The sequence below is a fragment of the Schistocerca cancellata genome, chromosome 7, assembly GCF_023864275.1.
Source record: "Schistocerca cancellata isolate TAMUIC-IGC-003103 chromosome 7, iqSchCanc2.1, whole genome shotgun sequence".
Lineage (NCBI taxonomy): Eukaryota > Metazoa > Arthropoda > Insecta > Orthoptera > Acrididae > Schistocerca > Schistocerca cancellata.
The window spans coordinates 330,159,930-330,187,005 of NC_064632.1; the positions used below are offsets into that span (position 1 = coordinate 330,159,930).

At 37.3% G+C, this 27,076-nt stretch overlaps 1 protein-coding gene across 1 annotated transcript in view; it reads right to left on the reverse strand.

Moving 5' to 3' along the window:
- Nucleotides 1-27,076, reverse strand: part of LOC126092753 (WD repeat-containing protein on Y chromosome-like) — a 411,016-nt gene that overhangs the window by 294,380 nt on the left and 89,560 nt on the right. The window contains exons 5-6 of the mRNA XM_049908479.1: nt 8,092-8,299; nt 7,643-7,848 (exon numbers count right to left, since the gene is read on the reverse strand). Of these exons, the coding sequence (XP_049764436.1) occupies nt 7,643-7,848; nt 8,092-8,299 (414 nt within the window). The remainder of the gene's footprint in view (nt 1-7,642; nt 7,849-8,091; nt 8,300-27,076) is intronic.

Sequence of the window (27,076 nt, forward strand, 5' to 3'; positions counted from 1 at the left end):
TGACAAGATACTTTTTTTTAACCATGCTATCCAGAAAGGAAAAATGAGGTTCAAGTTGATCCTCATTTCCTACTGATAGTCCAACAAGGCTGTTTTATGTTTTGCTTGTCAGTTTTTTTTCTCTCCATAGGGGACAGATTATTAAAAATTATTGTAATAGATTTGTAGGATATTGTATGCTGAGTTTCGTTTCGGGGAAAATATTAGGCCAGTGTGTTACCCTAAACACTAAATTTTGCACAGTTATTTGCTGGCACTGAGCAATCAAAAAAGAATTTTGAAAAAATCTTTCCATAAGATAATATTATTGTATTTACTTTTATTTATATTTTGTGTGAATCTGGTGATCCTAAGGAATACTGATTTGGCATTTTGCCACATATTGTTATTTCATCCTTCTCTGAGTATTGACTCCTTCTTACATGACATACAGTTTTTCCAGCTGAAATAACTATGTTACTTGGATCAAGGCATAGTAATTCATTCTGTCTCTATTACTGTGGATTCCTACATATTTCAATTTGCCTTGTTTTGAAGGACCATTACTCTATGAGGTAATTTAAGGTGTCTTAAAGTAAGCAGGTAGAATTTTAATATTAAAAATTCATGGTCCAGTGTAATGGAATCAACCCAGAGGCTAAATATTTCAATGATTGCTTACTGAATTGTATTTTACATTTTTGAAAAGTTTCATTGACGTTAGTCACATTTGGACACTGAAATCATTCAATGGTAACAGACGAAAATTTGTGTCAGACCAGTATTTGAACCCACATTTCCCATTTAATGCAAGTGGTTGCCTTAACCACCTCAGCCATCTGAGCATGTTTCCCTTTTGGCCCAAATTCCCAGCCTGTTACACTCTACTGGCATAGCACTGCTACCCACGAACCCCTTACTCACAGATTCCTAACTCACAGATTCCTAACTCCTCGGGTATGGTGTGCATCTGCACTGAAAGGAAGGGTAGTTGGTTGTCATCATCTTATTGATGTATATGTTGTGTCTGTTCTTTCAGAACATTTGAAACAGTAGATACCATGTTTGAGCCAGTGTGCATAGATATACATTTTTCTGTGTATTTGACTTGTCTGTCACTGAGCACATAATCTAGAAGTCCAACATTTTTCAAAATCTGCTCAGCCATGTTGAGATGAAAATCAGTGAACCTTTGCTTAGCATATGATTTATTAAACTTGAATTGAGAGTTTCTATGTCTATCATGCAAACACATATCTTTTTATATCCATCTGCACATCTTCTCATCAGTGGATATGATGCTAAATGTTGCTCATGGGCATCAATACCACTCATTCCTTTACTGCAATCAGTGATGCACTTTGGTTTTAGCTTGCATTCTTTCTCTGTACATCATAGCCTGGTCTGTCATGAATGTTTGACCTTTTTTTCCCCATCAGTCCATTTGACTGCTAGAATTTTATTTGCTGAAACAAAAGTAAGTACACCTTTTTTAGCACTGCCTTCTTGAATTTGATAGGAATATTATTCCTGTCTGGTTTTACATTTCCAACAGCTTTGATGTTCCACTTTGACAGTTTTAGAAACAATGTAAAAGTATACCATTTATCCATGTATATAGTTTTCTATTTAACTAGCAAAGTTTAAGGCAAGTCTAAAACCAGTTCCTCACTTACAGGAATTTTCACAGAATTTTTCCTCTCAAGACCTCAATAAATTTTGAAATTATAACAATAACCATTGTCTGATGAGTATACTTTATATATTTTCAAATCAAATCTTGCTCTCTTTGAAGAATAGTATTGCACATACAACAGTCTATCCATAAACTTCATCACACTTTAATCAACACAAATATTTTTTCCAGGTTTATATATTCTCCAAATCTGTTAATAAGATGAGTGAAAAATCATCTAACATTCCTTAATTAATCGTGCTGGGTATCTGAAGAAGCAGTTACAGCATACAGATATTTTAAAATGGCTTTGAATCTTCTGAGAGGCACAATTTTATCAAAATTAGGAGTCCAAATTCTTTTCCTCTTCAAAGAATAATCTTGAAAGGAATGTTTTCTTTTAAAGTTGAGACATAAGTACAGAAAGTGCAAAGTGAGCCTTCAGATAATCTGAAATCACAGGAAACCAGTGTTCCTTACAACCATTCTTTTCTGCTTTGTTACTGCCAATATCTCTGAGTGTTCTGAAGCTGCAAAATAGATTAGTGTCCTAGGCTACAGACTCACAAAAATGTGCCATCAAAAACTAATCAGCTATTTGCATTTCTGCTGTGTTTTGGCCTAAAAATATGAAAAAACTAGCATCTGTGTTACCTTCATTGTTGCTACTGCTAATGTGAGGACTATTCCAAACATTATCCCACTACTGCTAATGTGAGGACTATTCCAAACGTTATCCCACTACTGATAATGTGAGGACTATTCCAAACGTTATCCCACTTCCACTCTTCAGTAATTGGTGGCAAACTTGGTTCTGCGTCTCGTAATATGCATCAGTAATTGGTGACAAAATTGTCTCTGGCTCCCATAAGATGTCTTCATTCTTCTGTGTACCATCCTCTTCTTAATCTCTACTACCTTTGTCATTATAGACAAATGATGTAAAAATCACTGTTTTCAGATCTATTTATTTACCAAAATTGCATAAATGACTTTCTTGAAGCAATTGGTGTATTCTTTCTGCTTCAATTTCATGTGGATCATACACAATGTATCCTAGGGACACATTGAAGCAAAGTCAACTTTACACTCTAATAAAGGCCCACTGACAAGAATCACTGGCCTGTACTGAAACATATGAGGGTTGTTTTTTAAGTAAGGGCCATTCGCACGTATAGTCCCGTAGTTCACACGGACGCCGCAACAAGCCACCTCGCCACTTGCCGGCATCCTTCCCGTTCACACTGATGCAAGTTACAGCTCTGTAGCTGACGTATACACATCGCTGTGCTACTTTGTAATGTTTTCGATTATTGAATCACCTGCCACGTGTGAGATACGGTCAGTGATACGTTTTTTGACCACGAGAAGCCTATCAGCTGCAGAAATTCATTGTCAGTTAACAGAAGTTTATGGCTCGAATGCAATGAGTGAAGGTAAAGTGCATCAATGGGTTAGAGAGTTTAAAAATGGCCGTCAAAACATCCATGACGAAGAATGCTCAGGCCGGCCCTCTGTGATCACTGATGATTTGGTGGCTGCAGGCGAAACAAAGATTCGTGAGGACAGAAGATTCACAATTTCCACTCTTTCTTTGGAATTTCCACAAGTTTCAATATCGGTTTTGTACAAAATTGTGTCTGAAAACCTAAACTTTAAGAAACTGTGTTCTCGGTGGGTACCCAGACTCCTCACAGAGGACCACAAAGGGAAGAGGTTTGCCACTTCATTGGACTTTTTGATTCATTATGAGGAAGAAGGGGATGACATGTCGAGTCAAATTGTCACTGGAGATGAAACATGGGTATCCAATATCACTCCCGAAAGCAAGCGACAATCGATGGAATGGCGACACACAACCTCACCCGTCAAGGTCAAAGCCAAACAGATGCTGTCAAAGCACAAGATTATGGCAACTGTGTTCTGGGTCCAGCGCGGTGTTTTGCTAGTGGACTTTATGCCACGAGGAACGACAATTGACTCAGATGTCTACTGTGCAACTCTAAAGAAGCTCTGCAGAGCAATTCAAAACAAAAGGTGTGGCATACTGACAAAAGGAGTTTTGTTGCTGCACAATAACGCTAGGCCTCACACCTCTCAGAAGACTCAGCATTTGATTGATTCTTTTGGCTGGGAAGTTTTGGACCATGCACCATACAGCCCCGACCTTGCTCCTAGTGATTTTCACCTTTTCCAGTACCTGAAACACCATCTTGGTGGGCAGCACTTCAATGACGGAGATGAAGTGAAAGTGGCCATGAACTCTTGGCTGTCGGAGCAGGTGGCCGAATTCTTTGAAGAGGGAACTAAAAACTTAGTTGTACGGTATGACAAGTGCTTAAATAAACAAGGCAACTATGTAGAAAAATAGCTAAAAGTGTGTAGAATCAGAAAATAAAAGTTTTTTTACAAAAGTATTTGTATCTTTTTTTAAAAATAAAAACGGCCCTTACTTAAAAAACAACCCTCGTAGATCTTCTGCCATCTATTGACAATTAGTGTAAACTAATGTTAGAGTGACCAGTTAAGTAGAGCCCTGCTAAAGTGCTCTCTTATCAGTTGGCTGTGTGGTGACAGAAATATCCATCATTCTACATTAACACACATGAGTCAACAATGGATATATCCCTCATTCAGTTAAAGACCTTCTCTCATTCCTCTGGTCCCTACAATGGAAACACTTTTTTGCCACCAGCCCTACCAATCAGACTCAACCCACAACCAATATTGAACAGTGCCTGACTCAATTCACTCCCCCACCCAACCAAGATCCACCAATGCCCTCACAAATCACCCCCTGTTAACATTCGAGAATTACTTAATCATGAGCTTTGCCTCACCATTAAACCCCAAAATCCCTCAACATGGATACAAATCTTACATCCACATGAAGTAAAGCATTTCCCAACCTAAATGTTGATCCCAACCTTATAATCCTGTGATCCACCACAGTACTTTAGAAATATAGGAATTACCTGGCTGAGGGACTCTGTCAGCTATCAGATTCATCCACCTACACCCCCTGCCACAGTAACCATTCAAAAAATCCAACAACATCTCCAGTTCCTTCTCAAATCTTTAGATCCAGCCCACAATCTCTCCTCTGAATCTGTCTCTCTCCTCAACCCTACCATCGCCCACACCCCTACCTTCTACCTAACTCCCCAGCACTCTCACCATTGTGGCCAGTTCATGTGCCTCCCCCCCCCCCCCCCCCAGAGAGAATCTTTTCTCTCATGCACCAACAGTTTCAGTGTATTACCCATAACCTATCCTCCCATATAAAAGACACCAACCATTTTCTCCAATAACTCTCCACAGCTCACGTTCCTTTACCATAAAGTGCCCTGCTCATCACTATCAATGCCACCTACCTCCATACTAGCATCACCAATGTCCATGACCTTGCTGCTATTAGACACAGTCTTTCCTAATGCCTGACTGGCTCTAAGCCTACAACTTCCTTCCTGGTCACCAGGCCAACTACTACCTCACCCACAATTGCCTAAACCTGAAAAGCATCACCCACAAACAAATCCTAGGTACAGCAGTGGGCACCCAAATGGCACCATCCTATGCTAACCTATTCATAGGCTATCTAGAGGAATCCTTCCTAACCACCCAGAATCTCTAACCACTACACAGGTTCAGATTCACTAATGACATCTTTGTGCTTTGGACAGAAGATGAGGACACCCTATCCACAATCTCAATACTTTCTTCCCCATTCTCTTCACCTGTTCCTCCTCAACCCAAAAAGCCACCTTCCTCAATGTTGACCTTCATCTCAGTGATGGCTACATCAATCTCTCTGTCCCTATCAAAGCATTGACCACCAGCACTTCTTCCACTTTCACAGCCTTCACCCATTCCATACCAAGGAGCCCTTTCTCACAGCCTAGCCACTCATGGTCATCTCATCTGTAGTGATGATCTCTAAATATACCAGAAGTCTCATTGAGAATTCCACAGACAGAAATAACTATCCCAACATTGTACAGAAGGAGATCTCTCATGCCTTGTCTCTCCAGTCACTTACCACATTGCACATAAACCATCATCCAACCACAAAGGAGCACTCCTATTGTGGTTCATATCACCCAGGACTGGAGCAACTCAATCATACTCTCTACTAGAGTTTTGACTACTTCTTACCATGCCTTGAAGTGAGGAGTATCCTACTCACTATCCTTCCCACAGCGGTATTCCACTAGCCACTGGTCCTACACAGTGTCCTTGTCCATTCCTGCTCCAGCCCTGCTGCCAACCCCTTGCCTCATGGTTCATATTCCTGTAACAGACTTACACACAAGACCTGTCCCACATGTCCTCCCACCAACGGCCAAAGGCATCTCCCTATTCATGAAATGCAGCACTACCTGAGAAAGCAGCCATGCAATCTACATACCAAGATGTAACCAATGTGCTGCTTTCTACATTGCCATGACAACTAACAAGTTGTGTTTTACATGACTGGCCATTAATAGACTGTGACCAAGAGACTGCTGTACCACCCACTTGCTGTGCATACTGCTCAACTTGATGTCCTTCATGTCAATGACTGCTTCACAGCCTGTATCATCTGGATCCTTTCTATGAACACCAGTTTTTCTGAACTGTACAAGTCCCGCAGTAGTGCACCTCCACACACCCCTACACCACTATCTTTCCCCCTCACTGCCCCAGCAACCTTATTACCCCACCACCCAAACCACATTGCTTACCCCGTGATGTGCAGCTGCAGCCCAGTTGCAATGGCCAAAGATAGTGGTCATCTGTGTGTGAGTTGTGCTTTAGTGAATGTCTGTTCATTTTGTACTTAGAAAGAAAGCCTTTGGCTGAAAGCTAAAATGCATACCAGTCTTTTCTTTGTACCTGTCTGCAGCTCAGACTTACACACAAGACCTGTCCCATATGTCCTCCCACCAACAGCCAAAGGCATCTCCCTCTTCATGAAACGCAGCACTACCCGAGAAAGCAGCCATGCAATCTACATATTAAGATGTAACCAATGTACTGTTTTCTACATGGCTCTATATTGTGAGTACCTTTCTATCCTTTTCATAATATTTTTGTTATTTCATCTTAGACTTTCAATTGCTACATTTTAGGTTCTTTCACAAGGGCTCTATCAGTCAGCATCTTATTTACACACATATAATTTAATCATAAAAACAGTTTGCATAATGCTGTTTTGAAGGTAACAAATCCAGTTTATAGTTTTTTGCAAACCCAGATCTGCTGAAGAATATCAGCTAGGATAAACTGCAAATACCAGTGAGTCTCCCAACAGTGTTATTTAGTCCTGACTTTGAAAATGTATTTACTGGTTATAGCATTCTCAGTTTTGGAGTAAACAATGTTGTTGTCACAGTTTATGATAGAAATATAAAAAGGATAAAAGCTCTGAAGAGACTGTGTAAAGATCGTCTAGAATAAATGAAAATGTCTTGTGGATTTTGACATTTAGTAAATAGCAACAGCTAAATTAAAATTAAAAATGCAACATAGGAGGGCAAAAGGTTAGATCTGGACAGTATATAAGATATTAATGACTACAATACTGTTGCATTTTCACTGTTTGTCACATTTCAGAAAACTTCATTTTTGTGACAAATGACCTGTTTTATTGAAAAACTGTTAGAGCAGCACATTTTTAGCACACACTTGTATTAATATTACAGCATTATGTATACAGTATAATGATTATATTTCACATAGGGCACTTGTACAAAAAAAGATTAGCTAAACAAGAGGAAAAAATTTTAACATGTTAATAAAGATGGTAAGTTTTATTGTGAATTATGCAGAGCTTACAACATTCATCTTTATCAATTCTTGGAATAATGGGTCAAAACGATTACTTTTTTAACATTTCTCACATAGAGCACTTAAATTACCCTCTCTTGTTGGATAGCACATGTATAATATAGTTCGATTTTATGCTTAGCAATGCAACAGCATCATTAATGAAAATGAGACACATACCTGAATGCATGACTGTAAAGTTAAATCCCACACTTTTATAGTTTTATCTTTAGAAAGAGAAAATATTTTTTGACCAGAATCTTGGAGTTCAATACTGACAATTGCTGTTTTGTGGCCAAAAAAAGAGTACTTTGGTTTGGCCTGCACAAATACATTCCACACACGAATGATACAATCTCGCCCACCAGTAACAATCAAATGAGTTTCTATAAAAAATGTAAATATATTTTGTATAGTAGTAAAATATTCTTTTTTTCTTCAAGTTAGAACATATATTCAATTTAGTAACCAATAACAATCTATCAACTCTATTTTCTAAGAGCTCCCTTGGCAACCCTTTTATTTAAATACATTGGATTCAAAATATATGAATAACTATTAATTACTGGTAAGTATTTTATAAAGCGTTTTGTGACATAATTAAAGTAAAGTAACATGTAACTATGTACCTTCTGAAAAATTAAAGCATGAAACACCTGCATCCAAATCAAAACTATAATGTGTCTTTGTTCCCAAAATATCACAGAGGTACAGGGAATTTTTAGGACAGGCAGAACAGGAAACAAAATGTTTTAGACTGGCATAGAATCCCAGTTGCATCACACTGTTGGTATGAATGGAGTAGTGCTCAATAACTCTCATTCCTTCAAGTTCACTCTGAAAGTTTTGAAAAAGAAATATGTTCTAGAGCAACACAAGTACTCAAGACATTTCAGTTATATAACCATCAGTATATTAGTTATCAATTAATTTGAATGTTTTAACACATTTAAAAAGAAAAGAACAACATTAACCGTAATAACCTAGAACAGATCAAAACATACCAGATGGTTATAATTAGAAAACAGTTACTCATAGGAACCCAGTGTGGGCTGTAATTATAATATGGCACTGAAACATGATAAATATACTAATTTGTTAATGCAGAACTCATTTGGACTGCAAAAAAATAGTTCCAATTTTGGCCAACAGGTGCAAATCTGATGTTCCACACAGCATCTCATCAACATCTCCAGTGCTCACATTGAACAAACTGTGTAAGTCGTGATTAATAATAAAATAAACTTTATGCCTTCATCACTTTTTTGACCTTTCCTGCCCACATCCCATTCCTAATCCATTACATATGGAAATATCTCTATACGTCTTTCTTGCATTCACAGCAATATATTTGCACCTGGTGGCCAAAACTGGAACTAGCTTTTTGCAGCATAAATTGGTTCTGCATTAACAAATTAATATTTCTACCAAGTTTTGCTGGCATGTGATAATTATAGCTCACATGGACTTCTGTGAGTAGCTGCACTTTAATTATACCCAATGGGTACATCTACTTATAAAGAAATTATTAGTTTTTAGTAAGAATTGTCAATCAGTATTACAATACAGAGCTTCAAAAGCAAATAAGAACTCTGTTATCCACTCAGTGATATGCAGAGGACAGAGGTGCAAACTGTGTTAAAATGTTAGCTTTTGGAACCACAGAGACCTTAACTTGGCAGTCCTTCCTTTGACCAATGAAAGATATGAACTGGAGAAGGTAAATACACAAAGAAAACTTGCAGAACAACATATCAAGAGACACACAATGACAAAGGCTGAGAGAAAAGGGGACAACGAAATACCAGCAACAGAGAAAACCTAAAAATTGGACTTTATTTCACCATACAGCCTCCCACCAGCTTCCCTCCATGAAATAACCTAAAACGTACAAATTCAAGATAAACATATACATATTTGTGTATGAGAGTAACATAGATTCATTCATATGTCATCCACTCAAAGGAGAAGCAGATATAGGTAATGATGTATCTCATCAAGTGTGTAAATCATGAAGTGGTGAATTTGAAGTAGGCAGAACATTGGGAGAAGTAGTGCTTAATGTTTGCAAGACCATAGTTATTGGGGATGTTAGCATACAGACTGTCTCAAATAGAATATATATATTTTAAATACGTATATTTTTTAACTGTGATGTATAAGAATAACACTTGGGACACATATTTATGAATCTCTCAAGTTTAGATTACAGATGTTTATTATGACAAAAAAGGGATATGGACAGTATCACATCAATACTCAAATCCCTATCATAATCAGGTAAGCATGCCTATCATCGCCTATGTTATGTGTGAAATTATTATTAAAAATTCTTACAATTATGTAGGGTGTACTCATCCAACTGCTTTTTATCTGCTGCTGACACAAGCACTGTCTTCTTTCATGTACACTGTAACTTGGTTTTTACATCAAGAATCACCAACACAAACATTATGTTTGAGAACCTTCATTCTATATCATGTCATAATTATTATGTTACTTTGACAAAACTAAAATACTGACATGCCAACATGGCTGCCCCTTTATATATATATCTGAACAATCCTCAATATTGTTATAAAGGATTTTCTAATAAAGTTACAATTAAAACTGTTGCCTCAAAATTAATGACATATGTCAACAGTTGCACTGGTTCTTACAGAGCAAATACATTTATCGATTTTCAAGCACTTAACATTTCAGGACTGTGCAAATACTCAAATATGAACTATTAACAATACTTTTATTATTTTTATAAAATGCAAAAGATACACGGTTCAGAAAATGTTCCTACCAATGCATTGTTTCCAAGTCTCCCACTGAATGTGGGAAAAAAGGTCTTTTATTTATTATTGACAAAACACCTAAAGAACTGACTATGTTTACACGCTACTTATAACATTTTCCATAATTACATTTTAATTTTCTAATCAATTTTGATTCCCTCAGTTGGTTTTTCATTTAAATACCACAGACTTTATTTTAGATACTGTTTTAACACAAATCCATCTCAGTTTCAAAGAAATGACTTTGACCAATGTACTTGATCATTTGTTCCAGATTTCACCTAATTACGTTAATCCTAAATATTCCTACCAATTACAGGACGTACATACTTCAATACAATTGTCATTTAGTAAACAGTTTCACTATAACAATTTTATAAGTATAGGTTTACCTATACCACTACCTTTTGTTTACATGAGTGATTCCTTTTTATTTCAAATTGGCTCAAAAATATGTGTTTTAAATGGGTTTCAATGGACTGTTATGTCTCAACAACCCCCCATGTAACAATACTCATTTTACAATTAATTGGATGGATTAGCGATTTACGTATGATATGAGATCAGATTTCTGCTTAATCTCCAAAATGAAGTGTACACATACATCATAATGAACTTTAAACTATGTTTTCAATTAAATATTTAATATTATCATAAATTATTTGGTATAAGTTTCAACTAGATCAGACAAAATATTGATTAATATCAAAAAGAAACAACAACTTAATTTGCAGGATTGTCCGTAGCTTGAATTTCAGCACAGTGTGCGATTTGTGCTTTTACCAGTGTGTGTGGGGGGGGGGGGGGGGGGGGGATGTCTTAGGGGGTTAGTATAATTACATATGTTACTAGCTTGGACCGCGGCATTACCCATGGTTAAACAGTTATTTATAGATAGATGTTAATGCCGAAACTCACTATGCATGCATATGCACTGTCAGAAAAGCCATCCCTTGTTATATCTTTAAAAGTTCATTATAGGTAAAGCTTATTTACAAAATCGTCTACATACAGGTATACAACAGGAATTCAAAAAGTAAAGGCACATTTGTGAAAAGCTGTACTTATTCTGATGATAGAAAACTGAAACATGCGTTATTTTTCTACGTAACCTCCCTGGACTTAATGTAGTTTTCCCGACGTTTTACGATTTTTTTTTTTTTTTCTTTTTTTATTTCATCAGAAAATACGTTTTTTGGTTGCATCTGTAACCAATTTTGCACCGCAGCAATGACGTCTTCATCACTTTCAAATCTTCCGTTAAGGGTCCAAACATGTGAAAATCACTTGGAGCCAGGTCTGTACTGTATGGTGGATGTTCCAGCACCTCGAATCTCAACTTCTTTTTGCGTTGGCTGTCCATTTGGCAGAATGTGGGCAAGCGTTATCTTGCTGCAGGATGACACCTCTTCCTAGTTTTCCTCGATGTTTGGATCTGATTGCAGGTTTTAGTTCCATATGCAACACATCACATCCACCGTACAATGCAGACCTGGCACTAAAGCCTCATTTACGCTGGGGCGATGGCTTGCAACATTATGGCATGCTACGGAAATGTGGCATGCATCGCCTTGTAGCATGCTACAAAAGGCAACATCTTGCAGCGTATGTTGCATGCGGCAGGTTAATTCATACCAAAGCAACAGAACTTGTGCCACATGTGTGTCGGTCTTGCAGTATAAATGATGATAAAGTATCGCAGCGGTGGCCTACTTGGTACTTGCACATGCAGCTAACAACGGAAATGAAAACCAAAGGAAAAGTAAATGATGGTGGAAGAGTATTTAAAGAAGGTCGAAGAAATAGTATCCTAGGAACTGCTCGTCAGAAGTTCTTCGTTGCAAAACCTGAAATGTGGTTCATATTCCTCTCTTTATGACCATGATATTTTGTGTAATTTATTGTTTTGAACAGAATTGTTCAATTCACAAAATTCCAACTGATCATATTTAAACATTTCCTGTCTTAAATCTCATTTTGCAATTTTAACTTGTTCTTTGATAACATATCACTAAAAATAAATTCTTACTAACTACATGAAGTGCAGTTGTAACTTTGGATTTCAAATTATATAACTTGTACAAAATTCTCAAGTGCTATTGCACTAGTCTCTGCACTTAACACTGATGTTCACATACATTACTGAATAATCACACTTCCACACATTGCCATCTGGGGCTGACTAAAAAACAATTCTCCACACAGTCCACTTGGACTACTCATACAAATATTGATTAAATCACAGTACACAGACTGTTTCAAGATCTTTGGTTCATCAAATACATTTTTATAATATGGTACTACACTTTATAATAGAAGAAATTTCTTGAAATTTGATCCTTCAGCACTTTGGGTTCCAACATACAACAAAATGAAACATAAGTGAGTAATATTTCAATTATATCAAAGATTGTCTATAAATGTGACATCTTTGAAAATATGGTTATACATCTATACATAATAAATGTTTAAATCATCCTTATCAAAAACCACCAGTATATCAAGTTGAAAACTGTATACTTGCTCTCGAATTAGCAAAAGTGTATAATCAATTATAACAAAGATTATCTATAAATGTGACATCTTTGAAACTGTGGTTATACATCTATACATAACACAAGTTTAAATCAACCGTATCAAAACCTACCAGTACATCAAGTCGAAAACTACATACTTGCTCTCAAATTAGCAAAAGTGTATCATCAATTACAGGTATATCAAAGATAATCTATACATGTGAAATCTTTGAAACTCAGTATTTTAATAATGCAGAAATGCTTGCTTGTTTCTTGGATCCTCCAATACAATACGTTTTAGTCATAAAGATAAGAACTGACATGGCAAATGAGAAGGGTCTCAGCAATACAGACGTAAGCATGTGGACACAGGGAAGGAAAAGATGACAGACCCCTAAGACAGGAAACCCCCCTACCCAGGACCCTCACTGTGTACTTCACTGTGGCGCAGGAGGGATAAGTGTGTTCGGCATTGCCTACAGAGTGGACTTGCCACAGCTTCGCCTTCCCAGTCCCTGAAAATTAACCCCAACACTCCCTATTAACTGATTGATGAAGGGTAAACAATAACATTCTGCTAGAGAGAGTAATTGAAATATTTAATTTTGTATTGATTAATACAAGTATCAAATGCTAGATATAATGAGCTAACTTACAAGCAGTTCAACTGATATCTGGTTCAGATCAAACATAATTAATACATAAACATGAAAATATAGAAATAAGGTACACAAATATCATATCAAATCACTATAAGTTTCAGATCAATAAATAAACAAAGTGAATGCCTCTTTGGGCAAAGTGTTCAAGTGCGAGAAATGCTCTCAATTTGAGAAGAAGTTTCTCATGCATAATTAGGTAAGATAAACCTATTCAAAATTATTTTAAATGAATAGTGTGTTTACCACAAGAAACAATATCTGATGACTATCACTTTGTCAGAATTAGTTGTAAGTGTCACTGAATATTCATAAACTTTTGTATAATTGCTAGACACTGTAATGTCCCCACAGAAAATACCCTCTACCATGCACCAATTAATCACTATCAATCAAGCCATCCACATTCATTCACTATGGAAAAGTATCTGATCTGATTTTCTCGTAACATATGCGGCGACAGCTCGACGACGCCAAAGTTTTTTCTAGTGCGTTTATTCTTTGAAATAACAGAGATGCATATATGCATTCTCCATGGTTGTTAGCGTGGTAACTACAACAGCTTCTGGAGTATCTGTTGAGGGATTGACATGTTTCTGAGAGATACATATTCTGCTTTTCTTCTCGCTAAAGCAAGCCAATTAACATTTGTGCCACTAGCGATTTGTTTGAAAAGAAAGAGACTGTAAAAGGAAAATAATTAAGGCGTGGAATCACCGGAGATCTGGATATGTAATGGAGATGGTTTTAATACACAATTTCCTTCATAAATAAGGTTTGCGACTTTTTTGTTCAGGAGTGAATGAACGAATGAGTTTTTTCTGAATCATTTGATGATCATGTTGGCCCTGTAATTAGTGGGGAAGTTTCAGCTGTGTCAAAGAGAGCCTGCAATCACTGAGTCTGTGTTAAATCATCCAAAAAGGCTTCGTACACATCTGGAATTCGCAATCTTTCGTGAAAGGAACAAATTGTCCACATGATTGATTCTCCCGACTGAATGCAGTGTTTAACAGTAATAATAAATGTAAAGATCTCTTACAGCAAGCCAGCCACTGATTACCGAGACGAAGGACTCCACCATAGATCCTATTTGGCTGATTTCACGTAATGAAATATTATATTAAAAACTGTACATAGATAAAGGAGAGAAAGAGAGAGAGCGAATGAAAATAGAGATAATACTAATAATCCTCCATTAGTCTAACTTTTCACCTGTCTTATCATGGATCAGCCAAGAAATGGGAGGGCCTTACTTTACTGTATAGATTTGTGTGAAGGTGAAGGGATCTTAAAGGCAACAGATACACGTCTATACAGACAAGACATTACACAAAGTTAGTGGCTAGCTGCATTCATCATCTACTCTTAGATGAAGAGACGGCAACTTATAACCCTTAACATTTAAAAAAATGTTAAAATGGCCAATCCGTGACAGGACACGTTTTTGGACGTTGCTAAAATAATTTTGTTCTCTGTTTCATGTCAACTACAACGAGCTAACCTAACTGACTCTTGGAAAAGAGAGGAAAGACTCGCAGGTGCTATAATTGGATCTACAAATAAACCCGAAAGACAGCACGCTGGGCGCAGAGAAAAGGCCAGATCTATATTTTTATTATTAAAGCTTGCTATTATAGTTGAAGTATACGCTTTTCTGTTTAGTGTTATTTGATATTTGAACATTGATTAATTGTGTTCATGTTAGATGTATTTTGATTGACCTGTCCCAGTTTCATTAATCTGTGTAAGTACATTAAGAAAGTAGCCACAGAAGAACTCTTGTGTGAAGGGAGTTACATATAGTGACAGTAGAAGGGAGTTATATATAGTGACAGTAGAACATTTATATGGTTTTAACTAGGGCAATGTTTAGGATGAGTCATGCAGAGCATAGCAGCACACAACAGCCTTCAGCTGTTAGCACTGATAATAATGGTGCAGTAAGAAGTGTTGTAGGACCAATGGTTACAGATAGCACAATAGAACGCCCTGTAGACACGGCTGGAGGTGTAACAGCAAGTACGCAGCAGGGATTAGATCCATTGGTAATTATCATGAGACAGATGCAGATGATAACCAAGAGCATGAATACTTTGAAAACCGACATTAACGCAAAATTATCCTCAGTTACTGAAGGGGAAAATCATTTGAATACGAAATTAGCCTCAGTTACTGAAGGGCAGGAAAATCTGAAAACCGACATTAATGCGAAATTAGCCTCAGTTACTGAAGGGCAAAATGATTTGAATACGAAATTAGCCTCAGTTACTGAAGGGCAGGAAAATCTGAAAACTGTCATTAACGTGAAATTAGCCTCAGCTACTGAAGGGCAGGAAAATCTGAAAACCAATATTAAAGCACAATTAGTGACAGTCACTCAAACTCAAGAAGAAATGAAATTAGTCCAGACTGAGATTCAGCAGCAGTTACAAGACAGTTTTTCCGAATCAGAGCAGTGGATAGAGGCGAAGACCAAGAAACTCAAAGATCAGGCCGAAGAGACGGAACAAAAATTAACTGCATAAATAGAATTGGTGAAAGCACAATGTGAGGAATCTACTCACCGTGTATGTGTCAAAATGAAGGAGTATGTGGCTATTAAGATAGATACTGTACGGGAACAAATGCAAATGGTTCCGCAATTAGTACAAAAGCAAGACGCCATGTCATGTGCAATTGTTTAACTTCCTGAATTGGCACGTACACAGACTAACCTAAAGGAAAGCGTTGAACATCTGACAGAGTGTCAAGACGTTATAGATGACCAAATTAACGTATTAATGGGTAAATTATCCGAAATCACATTAGAAAACAAAAGGCTAATGTCTGAAAACGTTGAGCTAAATGTTAAGGCAGCATTCCAGAGTTTATCTGGCAAACAGGAAGAGAATTTGTTTGCGAAAGGACTTGAGGAGGTGCGACAGCAGTTAGGTGCTGATTTGAAGCATTGGAAACAAACGATAAAAGAGTCGATACGCGCTTCACAACAAAGCTCAGAACAAATGAATACAGGGCAGCAGCAGAAGTTGGCAGCGACTATAGAGCCAGTTACTGCCCATTTGCACACAATACCGACTTGTGTAAGTAATTCAAACATTAAATTGCCACAAGCTGGTTGTTCGCGTGAATTATTATCTAATGGAGATTATGAAAACCTTTGCCATGCCGAAGAAAAAATGATAAAGCATTGGCAATTCCAGTTTTTTAACCCTGACAAAAGGGGGGTCCATTCAATTGTTTTTATTCGAAGTTTCAGAGGAGTGCTACCCAGAAATTGGTCAGAGTGGCAGAAGATCAGTTTTGTTACAGGATATATACAAGGTTCGGGGGCGATCTGGGCCTCGGACATGACTTCTGTTTGCTCGACATATGACGATTTTGAGGAGGCGTTTTTAGCAAAGTTCTGGTCAGAAGGGGTACAGGAACGCCTAAGGCAGGAGGTGCTCTACCCAGAGCCTTTCTCCTTTTCGAAAGTAAGCCTTAGAAAGTATTTCAAAAAATATATAAATAAAACGAGATACTGGGACAGACCTATGCCCTTGCCAGACATAATAAACATACTTAAGGCAAGACTACCAACTAGCATCCGGAATCAATTGATTTATGGCAACAACAAAGATGTGGAGTCATTCCTCACCACATTAGACCATATAGATATTATCAAAGAGAACAACCAGAAAGCCCGTAATAACAGATTACAATACAGAGAGATAGAACCTCCGCCAAACAGTAGGTAAGGTGGAAGTATGGGTTATACCAATGGCGATCAATCGACTCTTAGAAGGAATGAACAGAGGTCATTAAATAATGGAGAAACCCCTCAAAAGCTCAATAGTAATCCTGGCAATGGTCTTGCGAGGGGCTATTCAAGGAACAACAGGATCGGGAAAAGATACAATCCCGTGTGGGGGAACAAAAGAAATTTCAGACCCCAAGCCTGGAATAATAACAATAATAGAAAGTGGAATCAACCAGGGGGAATGAATTCAAATAGCCAACATCAGTGGGGATGGATATCTACGAATCAACCGGTTATTACCAAAGTGATGGATGATGTTAACCAGCAGACAAATCAAAATCCAACAAACCTGTAAGGACCCACTCGTGCCCCGGAGGAGTGGTCAACAATTGGTTGAGGGGCAACAGGATATGTGTACCCATGCTAACGTATAATGATGGACGATTACTGGCAGATGAACTGACCGAGGACTTAGAACCACAAGATGAGGATAAGGAACAGGTGGCTGTAGCCGAAGTGCAAGTCATTATGGAGACCGTACCTATAGTGGCGGTTTTAGACACAGCTGCAACCACAAATGTTATTTCGGAGGCACTATTCAACAGGATCAGAAATATAAGATGAGTACCAGTATTTCCAGTTCAAAATTGCAGAATAATAGGTGCCGTTGGGGCTCGATCGGCTAATGTAAAGGTGCAGTCACTACTTGGTGTGGAAGTCAGAAATGTAGCAATATTAAGCACATTCCTTGTTGTAAAAAATTTGGTGGTAGATTGCATTATCAGAGTCGACAGCCTATGTCAATACGGATGCAGAATAGATTTTAAAACAGGAAAAATTTGGTTGAATGTTAATAAACAAGAAATTGAGTTGGAGTTGTTGAAAGAAAAAGCCTTATGAGAAAATATAATTGTGGGATCAGTGTGCAAGTAATCAGGACAGCCCAAAATTTGAAAGAGCACGTAATTAATGAGTTCCAAGTCAAAGAAGATTTCGGTCAATTAGTATTTGAAAAGGTAAATGAATCCAACTGCATTATCGAAGATCAGAAGATGCAGCTCAATGAATTATTATTAATGTATGAAAACGTTTTGATGAAAGGCCAGAAGTTATTAAGGGATACATATGCCATCTCTACGTTAAGCCGCATGAAACATATTGTAGAACTTGCTTACCTGTTTCCTGGAGGTTAAAGGCTCAAGTTCAAAAGGAAATAGATTGCATGTTGAAATGGCGTTTGATCAAACCCTCTACAAGCCCATACTGCTCCCCATTGTTAGTCATGCCAAAAGCAAATGGGACTGTTAGACTGGTACTCAACGCCAGAGAAATAAATAAAATCATAATTCCAGTGAGAACACATCCAGAAAACATAGAAGAACTTATACAACAGTTCCAGGATGTCCAATATTTGACAAGCATTGATTTGCGGAGCTCTTATTGGCAAGTCAAGCTGGATGAGTCATCAAGGAAGTATACGGCTTTCGTTTATTCTGGAAGAAGTTACCAATTTACTGTAGTTCCTTTTGGACTCAACATTAGCGCTGGAATCTTTATAGCAGCTCTAGATTATGCACTAGGCCCAGAACTCAGAAGCAGGATAACAGTTTTTGTTGATGATTTGCTTATTGCATTGAAAACTTGGGAGGAGCATATTACCTTACTGAACCGAGTGTTGGATGTGTTCAAAACCATGGGAATAACTGCTAACCTACAGAAATCCCATTTTGCAGTAAATAGAATCAAGTTCCTGGGGCATATAATTGATGCAAAGGGAATTTTACCAACCAAGGAGAAGCTAATTGCGATTAGTAAGTTTCCAACACCCAGGAATAGGAGACAATTAAAAGGGTTTATGGGCCTTGCCTCATTTTTTAGAATATTCATAACAAATCAGGCGATGAACACAGCAGCTCTAAATAGTCTGTTGAAGAAGAATGTGCCCTGGCTCTGGACATTAGAGTGTCAAGAAGCATTCGAAGAGATAAAGAAGCAATTAGTAAATGCACCGCTTTTGTACCATCCAGACATGCTAGAAGAATTTTACTTGTCAACAGATTCTTCGAATGTAGGTATTGGAGCGTGCCTTTTCCAAGTACGCAAGATAAATGGACAACTCACCTTCTGTCCTATTGCGTTTGCTAGTCGTGTTTTGTCCAACTGTGAACGAACTTACACGACGACAGAATTAGAGGCTCTTGCGGTCATCTGGGGATTTAAAAAATTTCATTATTATCTATATGGGTCAAAGACTATTGTATATTGCGATCATCAATCATTAACATTTTTACAAACGTGTAAACTGTTACACCCCAGACTGGCTAGATGGACTCTCGCTCTGCAACAATACCAATTTAAGATCATGCATGTCTCAGGACAGCAAAACATTATTGCTGATGCTATATCAAGGTCACCACAGGGTTTGACCAAAGAGATTGAAGTAAATAATAACTGAGAATTCCCTGTATTGCTGCTGCAGGAAAATCCATATAAGACATACTACGTCAATTTGTGTGTGCATATGGCACAGTTACAGAAAAGAGATGCTCAATGGGGAAGTGTCATTCAAAGGTTACAACAGCAACCTTCGGATCAGATGGCAAATTATTACAAGCTGGTAAATGGCGTATTATTTTTCTGCTGTGGAAGGCCAAACAAAGTCCGTTGGTGTGTTTGTATATCTGAGGCACAAATAGAGAAACTCATATGGTTCACCCATTTAACCTGGGGACATTTCGGTGCAGCAAAATGTGCAGACAAGATAAGTGTGTACTGTTATTTTCTCAACATAAAGCGCAGAGTGCATGAGGTCTTGAAGAAATACATAATCTGTCAAAAAACGAAGCTGGATTCAAAAGGAAGTAAGCACCCATTATGCTCTGTATTAGTCCAAGAACCAAAAGAATTAATTTCGTGCGATCTGTGTGGACCGTTACCTACTTCAAGAGGTGGTGTTAGATATGTGTTGGCATTTCTCGATGTGTATACGAAATACGTAAAGCTATACCCGATAAAGGCGGCTACAGCCAAAGTAATTGTATTAAGATTGACAAGGGATTATTTTCCACATGTTGGTATACCTAAGGTGATCATAACAGACAATGCTAAGATATTCACGGGACTCCGATGGAAACAGGCTTTGTCTCAAGTTGGTGTGAAACACATACTAACATCATTTTACCACCCACAAGGTAATTTGGTTGAGAGAATTTTTAGAGAGTTCAATCAATTTATGAGGACCTATTGCCATAATAAGCAGACTGCGTGGGCAAATTATGTGGAAGAATTTGAGCAGATATACAAAAACATGCCCCACTCCTCCACTGGATATACACCTCATGAATTGATGTTCGAGGCAAAAGAAGAAAACTTCTGGACTGAACATATGCCCAAAACTCAGGAAACTGGGATGCCTTGGGAAGAAAAAATAAGACAAGCCATCATAAATGTGATGCAAAAGGCTGATCAGAGAAAACAACAATATGACAAATTAATCAAGAGGGTACAGGCGTACCACATCGGAGAGAAGGTACTAGTCAAAAGACATACCAAATCATCCTTAATAAAGAAGAGTATAAAGAAATGGGAGTTATTATATACTGGCCCATACATCATTCTACAAATTCCGAACCCTGGGGCTTATCTGTTAGCATACCCGGGATCTAACAAAATTAAAGGGTTATTTTCCCATAACAACTTGAAAAAATTTAATGAAGATTAGAAGATAGGGAGGAATGGTGTTGCGAGTGACAGAGATGAACACTCGTAAAAACATAACAATAAACGGTGTGTGTTTAGTGTTAGAAAACTTTAAACTGAAATAATTAATCAGTGACACAGATTGTAGAAATAGTGACTAACTATTAGTATCGAGTGCTGCAAAGAAGATAGTGGAGATAGGCCTCACCTGTGTTTGGGTAAACACGGAACTTTAGCATTGCTAATGTCATCAAGATTTATAAAGGATCTGAATGACCTTCAAGAAGAAAGAAATGTTTCCCAAAAATGACGCTGCATAATCAAAAGAGGTTCCCAGTGAATGTTCATATATAATTTCAAGTGCACGCTTAGATGTGTAAACGTGTGAAGTGTAGTTTTGCGGTTAAGCAGTGAATCATGAGTGACGGTTAATGGCGCAAAGATAATTTCCCACGCAAAACAAATGACGTTGGCGCGAGAGTTAGAATCGATATAGACAACACAGATATGCTTTGTAAGAGACTCACATCAAACGCGAGGGGAAACTGATTGATGTTGAACTTCAAAAAAGTGTCATAATTAGGCATTAAGAGTTCTTGATTTATTTTTGAATGTCAAAAGAAAGTAATATTCATAGAATTAGTAGTTATTTAATGGGTCTTGTTCACTTTGGAATTTTGTTTGAAAATCCATTTCCATATATGTGAATGTATGAATGCTGGATGAATCAGAGAATAAATGAAAGAAGTGAATCCACATTCCTCACTACTAATAACTTTTACATTACAGCAATCAAGCAGAGAAATATATGTATTTAGGATAAAAGTATAGATAAATGATATGACTTTTCAAGGAAATGATGGATTATGTCTTCACTTTCCATTATTCGATGATTTGAATCCAAAATCTACTGCAAGTTGCATGAATCCTTTAAATTACGAAGAATAAATCATTGACAGAAAATGTGTCAGAATTTTTGGACTTACAAGCACAAGTGGTGATGCGAAGTCCAAAAGAAAATTCAAACTAGAGTAAATATTATGATGTTTTCGGCAACAGCATTAGTCAATGGATAAATGGAAAGTTTAAGTCAATGGCTAAATTTCTTGCAGTACATCGTAAGAAAAAGGATGCATGAAGCCATAGGGATTTTGTTTTCAAAAAGCAGAATCTTGGACGGTGCAACCTAACCAGTTCTTTTACAGGAAGAGTTTCCCTTTCGGTCATTGCTAGTTCTTTTGGAATGAATGTTGCATGTGAAATCTGGTATCCCTGTCCCTTCTACTCTTCCCATTGAGAAGACCAACTACAAATGTGGACGTCAGGGACATGCAAGATCCAAGGGAGTTTCAGCACCGCATGATATTGTCCTGGGAACAAGATTGTAAAAAAAAAAAACCGAGTTATTTATTGTAAATTTTTTTTGCTAGAGGCACAAATCACTCTTCTCCAAATCATTATATAAATCGATCCCTGTATTTCCTTTAGAGATCAATTTCAAAATTATTTTTTCTCTTACGTAGGCTTTCCTCTCTTCTATGTACCGTAGGCTGGGGGTCTAGGCTTAAGAGGTTTTCCAAGGTTTCCTTGCTTAAGAAAGTTCCCGAATGGGTAGACCCTGATAACAGTTTCATGAAAGATCATCTTCCTTGGTTGTGCACAACAAACATAACACCTTGATGCACGTAAAAGCAATACAGCCACGGTACCTGTCTCTCCATTTCTTCTGTTTTCAATGTTTCTTTTCTTCGTCTGTCTTAAACATAATTTTTTTTTTTTCAATCGGAGGAGTGACACTCATCACTTCCAGGTTACCCACACTAATAGATAGCTCACGAAGTGTGTTTGGTAAATCAAAATTAGGCTCACAAGCTTCGCTCGCTGCGAGGGGCATTGTAGTGTCCCCACAGAAAATACCCTCTACCATGCACCAATTAATCATTGTCAATCAAACCATCCACATTCATTCACTTTGGAAAAGTATCTGATCTGATTTTCTCATAACATATGCGGCGACAACTCGACGACGCCAAAGTATTTTCTAGTGCATTTATTCTTTGAAATAACAGAGATGCATATATGCATTCTCCATGGTTGTTAGAGTGGTAACTAGAACAGCTTCTGGAGTATCTGTTGAGGGATTGACGTGTTTCTGAGAGATACATATTCTGCTTTTCTTCTCGCTAAAGCGAGCCAATTAACATTTGTGCCGCTAGTGATTTGTTTGAAGAGAAAGAGACTGTAAAAGGAAAATAATTAAGGCGTGGAATCACCAGAGATCTGGATATGTAATGGAGATGGTTTTAATACACAATTTCCTTCATAAATAAGGTTTGTGACTTTTTTGTTTGGGAGTGAATGAACGAATGAGTTTTTTCTGAATCATTTGATGATCATGTTGGCCCTGTAATTAGTGGGGAAGTTTCAGCTGTGTCGAAGAGAGCCTGCAATCACTGAGTCTGTGTTAAATCGTCCAAAAAGGCTTTGTACACATCTGGAATTCTCAATCTTTCGTAAAAGGAACAAATTGTCCATACGATTGATTCTCCAGACTGAATGCAGTGTTTAACAGTAATAATAAATGTAAAGATCTCTTACAGCAAGCCAGCCGCTGATTACCAAGATGAAGGACTCCACCAAAGATCCTATTTGGCTGATTTCACGTAATGAAATATTATATTAAAAACTGTACATAGGTAAAGGAGAGAAAGAGAGAGAGCGAATGAAAATAGAGATAATACTAATAATCCTCCATTAGTCTAACTTTTCACCTGTCTTATCATGGATCAGCCAAGAAATGGGAGGCCCTTACTTTACTGTATAGATTTGTGTGAAAGTGAAGGGATCTTAAAGGCAACAGATACATGTCCATACAGACAAGACATTACACAAAGTTAGCTGCTAGCTGCATTCATCATCTATTCTTAGATGAAGAGATGGCAACTTATTATCCTTAACATTTAAAAAATGTTGAAACACCTTAAAGTCAGGTGTGAAAAGCAACAAAGAAAAATTATAAAACAACCTTTTTTTTGGGGGGGGGGGGTGTTGGGGGGGGGGGGGGGGAATTCCAATGATTCAAACCATAATCTATAATATTACAGCATAACATGGACATGAGTCATCACCATATCTTATTGAGTTTGTTATGTTTTTGTTTCACTTACGAATATGTATCATTTCTGGCCAGTACTTTCTTTCAGGAGGCAGGTCTGAGAGATACAAATCAAGTTACAGAATTCTGGTCCATGTATTACATATGTTCTCCTTCCATCAATAAGACGCATGTGAAGTATAAGTCCAATGAGATATTTCATGTAAGAAAATCAACTTCAAGTAATAGCGTATACAGAAGAGGTAATTACATGTAACAGTACATCAACAGTTGCTAAAGTTAAAATGGACCAAGTTAAACAGTTGATTACAATGTGCATCATATCACTCAAAGGTGGTTGCCAAGAAACTTGTTTGAGATATGAGGGGAGTTTGAAAAGTCAGTACAAAAATAAAAACTGCTTATGTGTTTGGGGTAAACCTTTTTTATTATTTGACATAGTCTCCTTTTAGACTTATACACTTTTACCAATGCTGTTCTAATTTGTTGATCCCTTCCAAATAATAGGAATTATCCAAGTCTGCAAAATAGCTATTAGTTGCTGCAATCACCTCCTAGATTGAATAAAGTCTTTGTCCTGCCAGCCATTTCTCCAAATTGGGAGACAAATAGTAATCTGAGGGATAGGGTGGATAGGGAAGAGGATAGGGTGGATGTGAAACGAGTTGGAATCCTATTTTCATTAATTTTGTGACCACAACTGCTGAGGTTTGTGCTGGTGCACTGTCGTGATAAAAAAGAACTTTTTGCGATCCAATCGCTGAGATTTTTCTTGCAGCTCGGTTTTCACCTGTAATAGTTTCACCCTTTTCCAGGTAGTCAATGAGGATTATCCATTGTGAATCCCAGAAGACAGTTGCCATAACCTTTCCGGCCAAAGGAATGGTCTTCGCCTATTTGGAGCAGACTGTCCCTTGGTCACCCATTGTTTAGATTGTTGTTTGGCCTCAGCAGTATAGTAAAGTATTTGTGTTTCATCCACAGTGATGAAACACTGTGTAAAGTCCTGCAGATTCTTCCTGAACAGCTGAAAACCATCCTTGCAACACTTCACAGATTTGGTCAAGTGTGAGCAATCGCGGAACCCATCTTGTGGATAGCTTTCTCATGTCCAAATGTTTATGCAAAATATTATGTACCCATTCATTTGAGATGCCCACAGCACTAGCAATCTCACGCACCATAACTCTTCTGTCATCCATCACCATATCATGGATTTTATCAATGATTTCTGGAGTCATAACCTCCACAGGGTGTCCAGAAAGTTCAGTATCACTTGTGCTCATATGGCCACTCCGAAAATTTTGAAACCACTTATTAATTGATAAACTGTTCTAATCAAAGGTGCAGAGTCATCATAATGTTTATCAAGCTTCTCTTAGTCTCATGAGATGTTTTGCCTTTTGCAAAGTAATGTTTAATCAGCACACGAAATCCTTTTTCGTCTATTTTTTGACAATCACTTGACTTCCTTGATTCACACGGATGCCAAACACAAAGAAATAAACCAATATGGCTGAAAATTGGTGTGCATTCTTTCCAAAGATGCTACTAACTAAACTTGACCTCGATAGGTGCTGGTGGTGCCACCTCTCGAACTTTGGACGGCCTTTTCAAATGCTCCTCGTATTCCTTAGTCAAAGAAATTAAACTTCAGCAAAAAACAGAATGCCTCAATATCATGTCCTGACCTACCTAAACATCCATTACATTCATATACACATCATCATCATCATCAAACCAAAATTGCAAATATCAATGTATAATCCACATCATTTGCAAATCTGCTACCACAACAACATCATCATCTCTCATAGGCTTATGGATTTTCAATAACTTCTATGGTAACATAAATAGTTATCATGCACTTATCTCCATTTGGAAAACATCTCTAATCATAATCCAACATCAGTTCATTTCAAAATAAGTTCTTCTGTCTTACATTTCATAGGCGTGGCTTACAAAATCAGCATAAAATCTTACCACCACTTACCACAAAAATCTTTCTTACTCTGTTACATCTTACTGGTATAAAGTGGCAAACTACTACATGTTGAATCTTAATATGAAAATGGATATCATTTTTGAAAACACTGGTTATTAGAAAATGAAATTGGTGTTGTTTACTTTTCCCACACTGTAAATCAAGTGACTGGTCAAGATATAGTCGTGTCTTACATGTTGCACACTGTATACCCTAGGATAGTAGAAGAAACCTAGCTGCTCTTACTATCTAGATCGAATAGTAGAAGAGGAGTGATTTCAGAAAATAAATATGAAGTCACTGGCTGGGGCAAGGCACAATATGCCACATGGTGTGTCTATGAAAGTACTACAGATCCCCTACCACTTAAATTTCACCACAAAAGTACTGAAAAAATGTTACTGAATGGATTTTCACTCCCAGACTTTGCCTTGTCTATACAGTGCACAGAATGTAGTCTCAACTATTTCAACTCTCTCAAGTCCACAAATAGCTTTTTAATTCGTAATTCATGTTGGATATAAGAATTAAAAATAATAATAATAATAATATAAAAAAAACTCAAATATTCATTGATAGCAGAGATGAGAATCAATTTCTTTCTATTAGTTATTTCACTTGCACTGGGTCAAAGTACTCACCATAGGGTTTGCTAAAGTATACAGTATGATCTTGACTGTGTAATGTAAGATGTATTTCAAATAAATTTCCAATGGTGTGTCAAATATCAAAGAACAAATATCACAATGCTAAATGGGTAATAAGGTTGTCTGTACAATTTTAGCTGTGTAACATTCCTCAGTCCAGATAACTTTTTGGACTTCAGATATACAAGTCTTTATACATTTGTATGTGGGTTTTCAACAATTTCAAATGGTTCTATGTAAATATCAAAGAATTTTTTAATTTAATTATTTAGAGCTTTAGATTTGCTGTAACTTTTTCAAAACTAAATCTCCAGATTTGAATTCTGTGTTTTTTATGTGTTTGTCATACCATTTCTTTTCATAATAGTCATTCATGGTTCTTCTAACTACTTTCTCTCTCTCAGCTGCTGTTATGCTTTTACATGCTGGAAACTCTATACGTTCTTTAATTAAGTAAGGTGGCTTT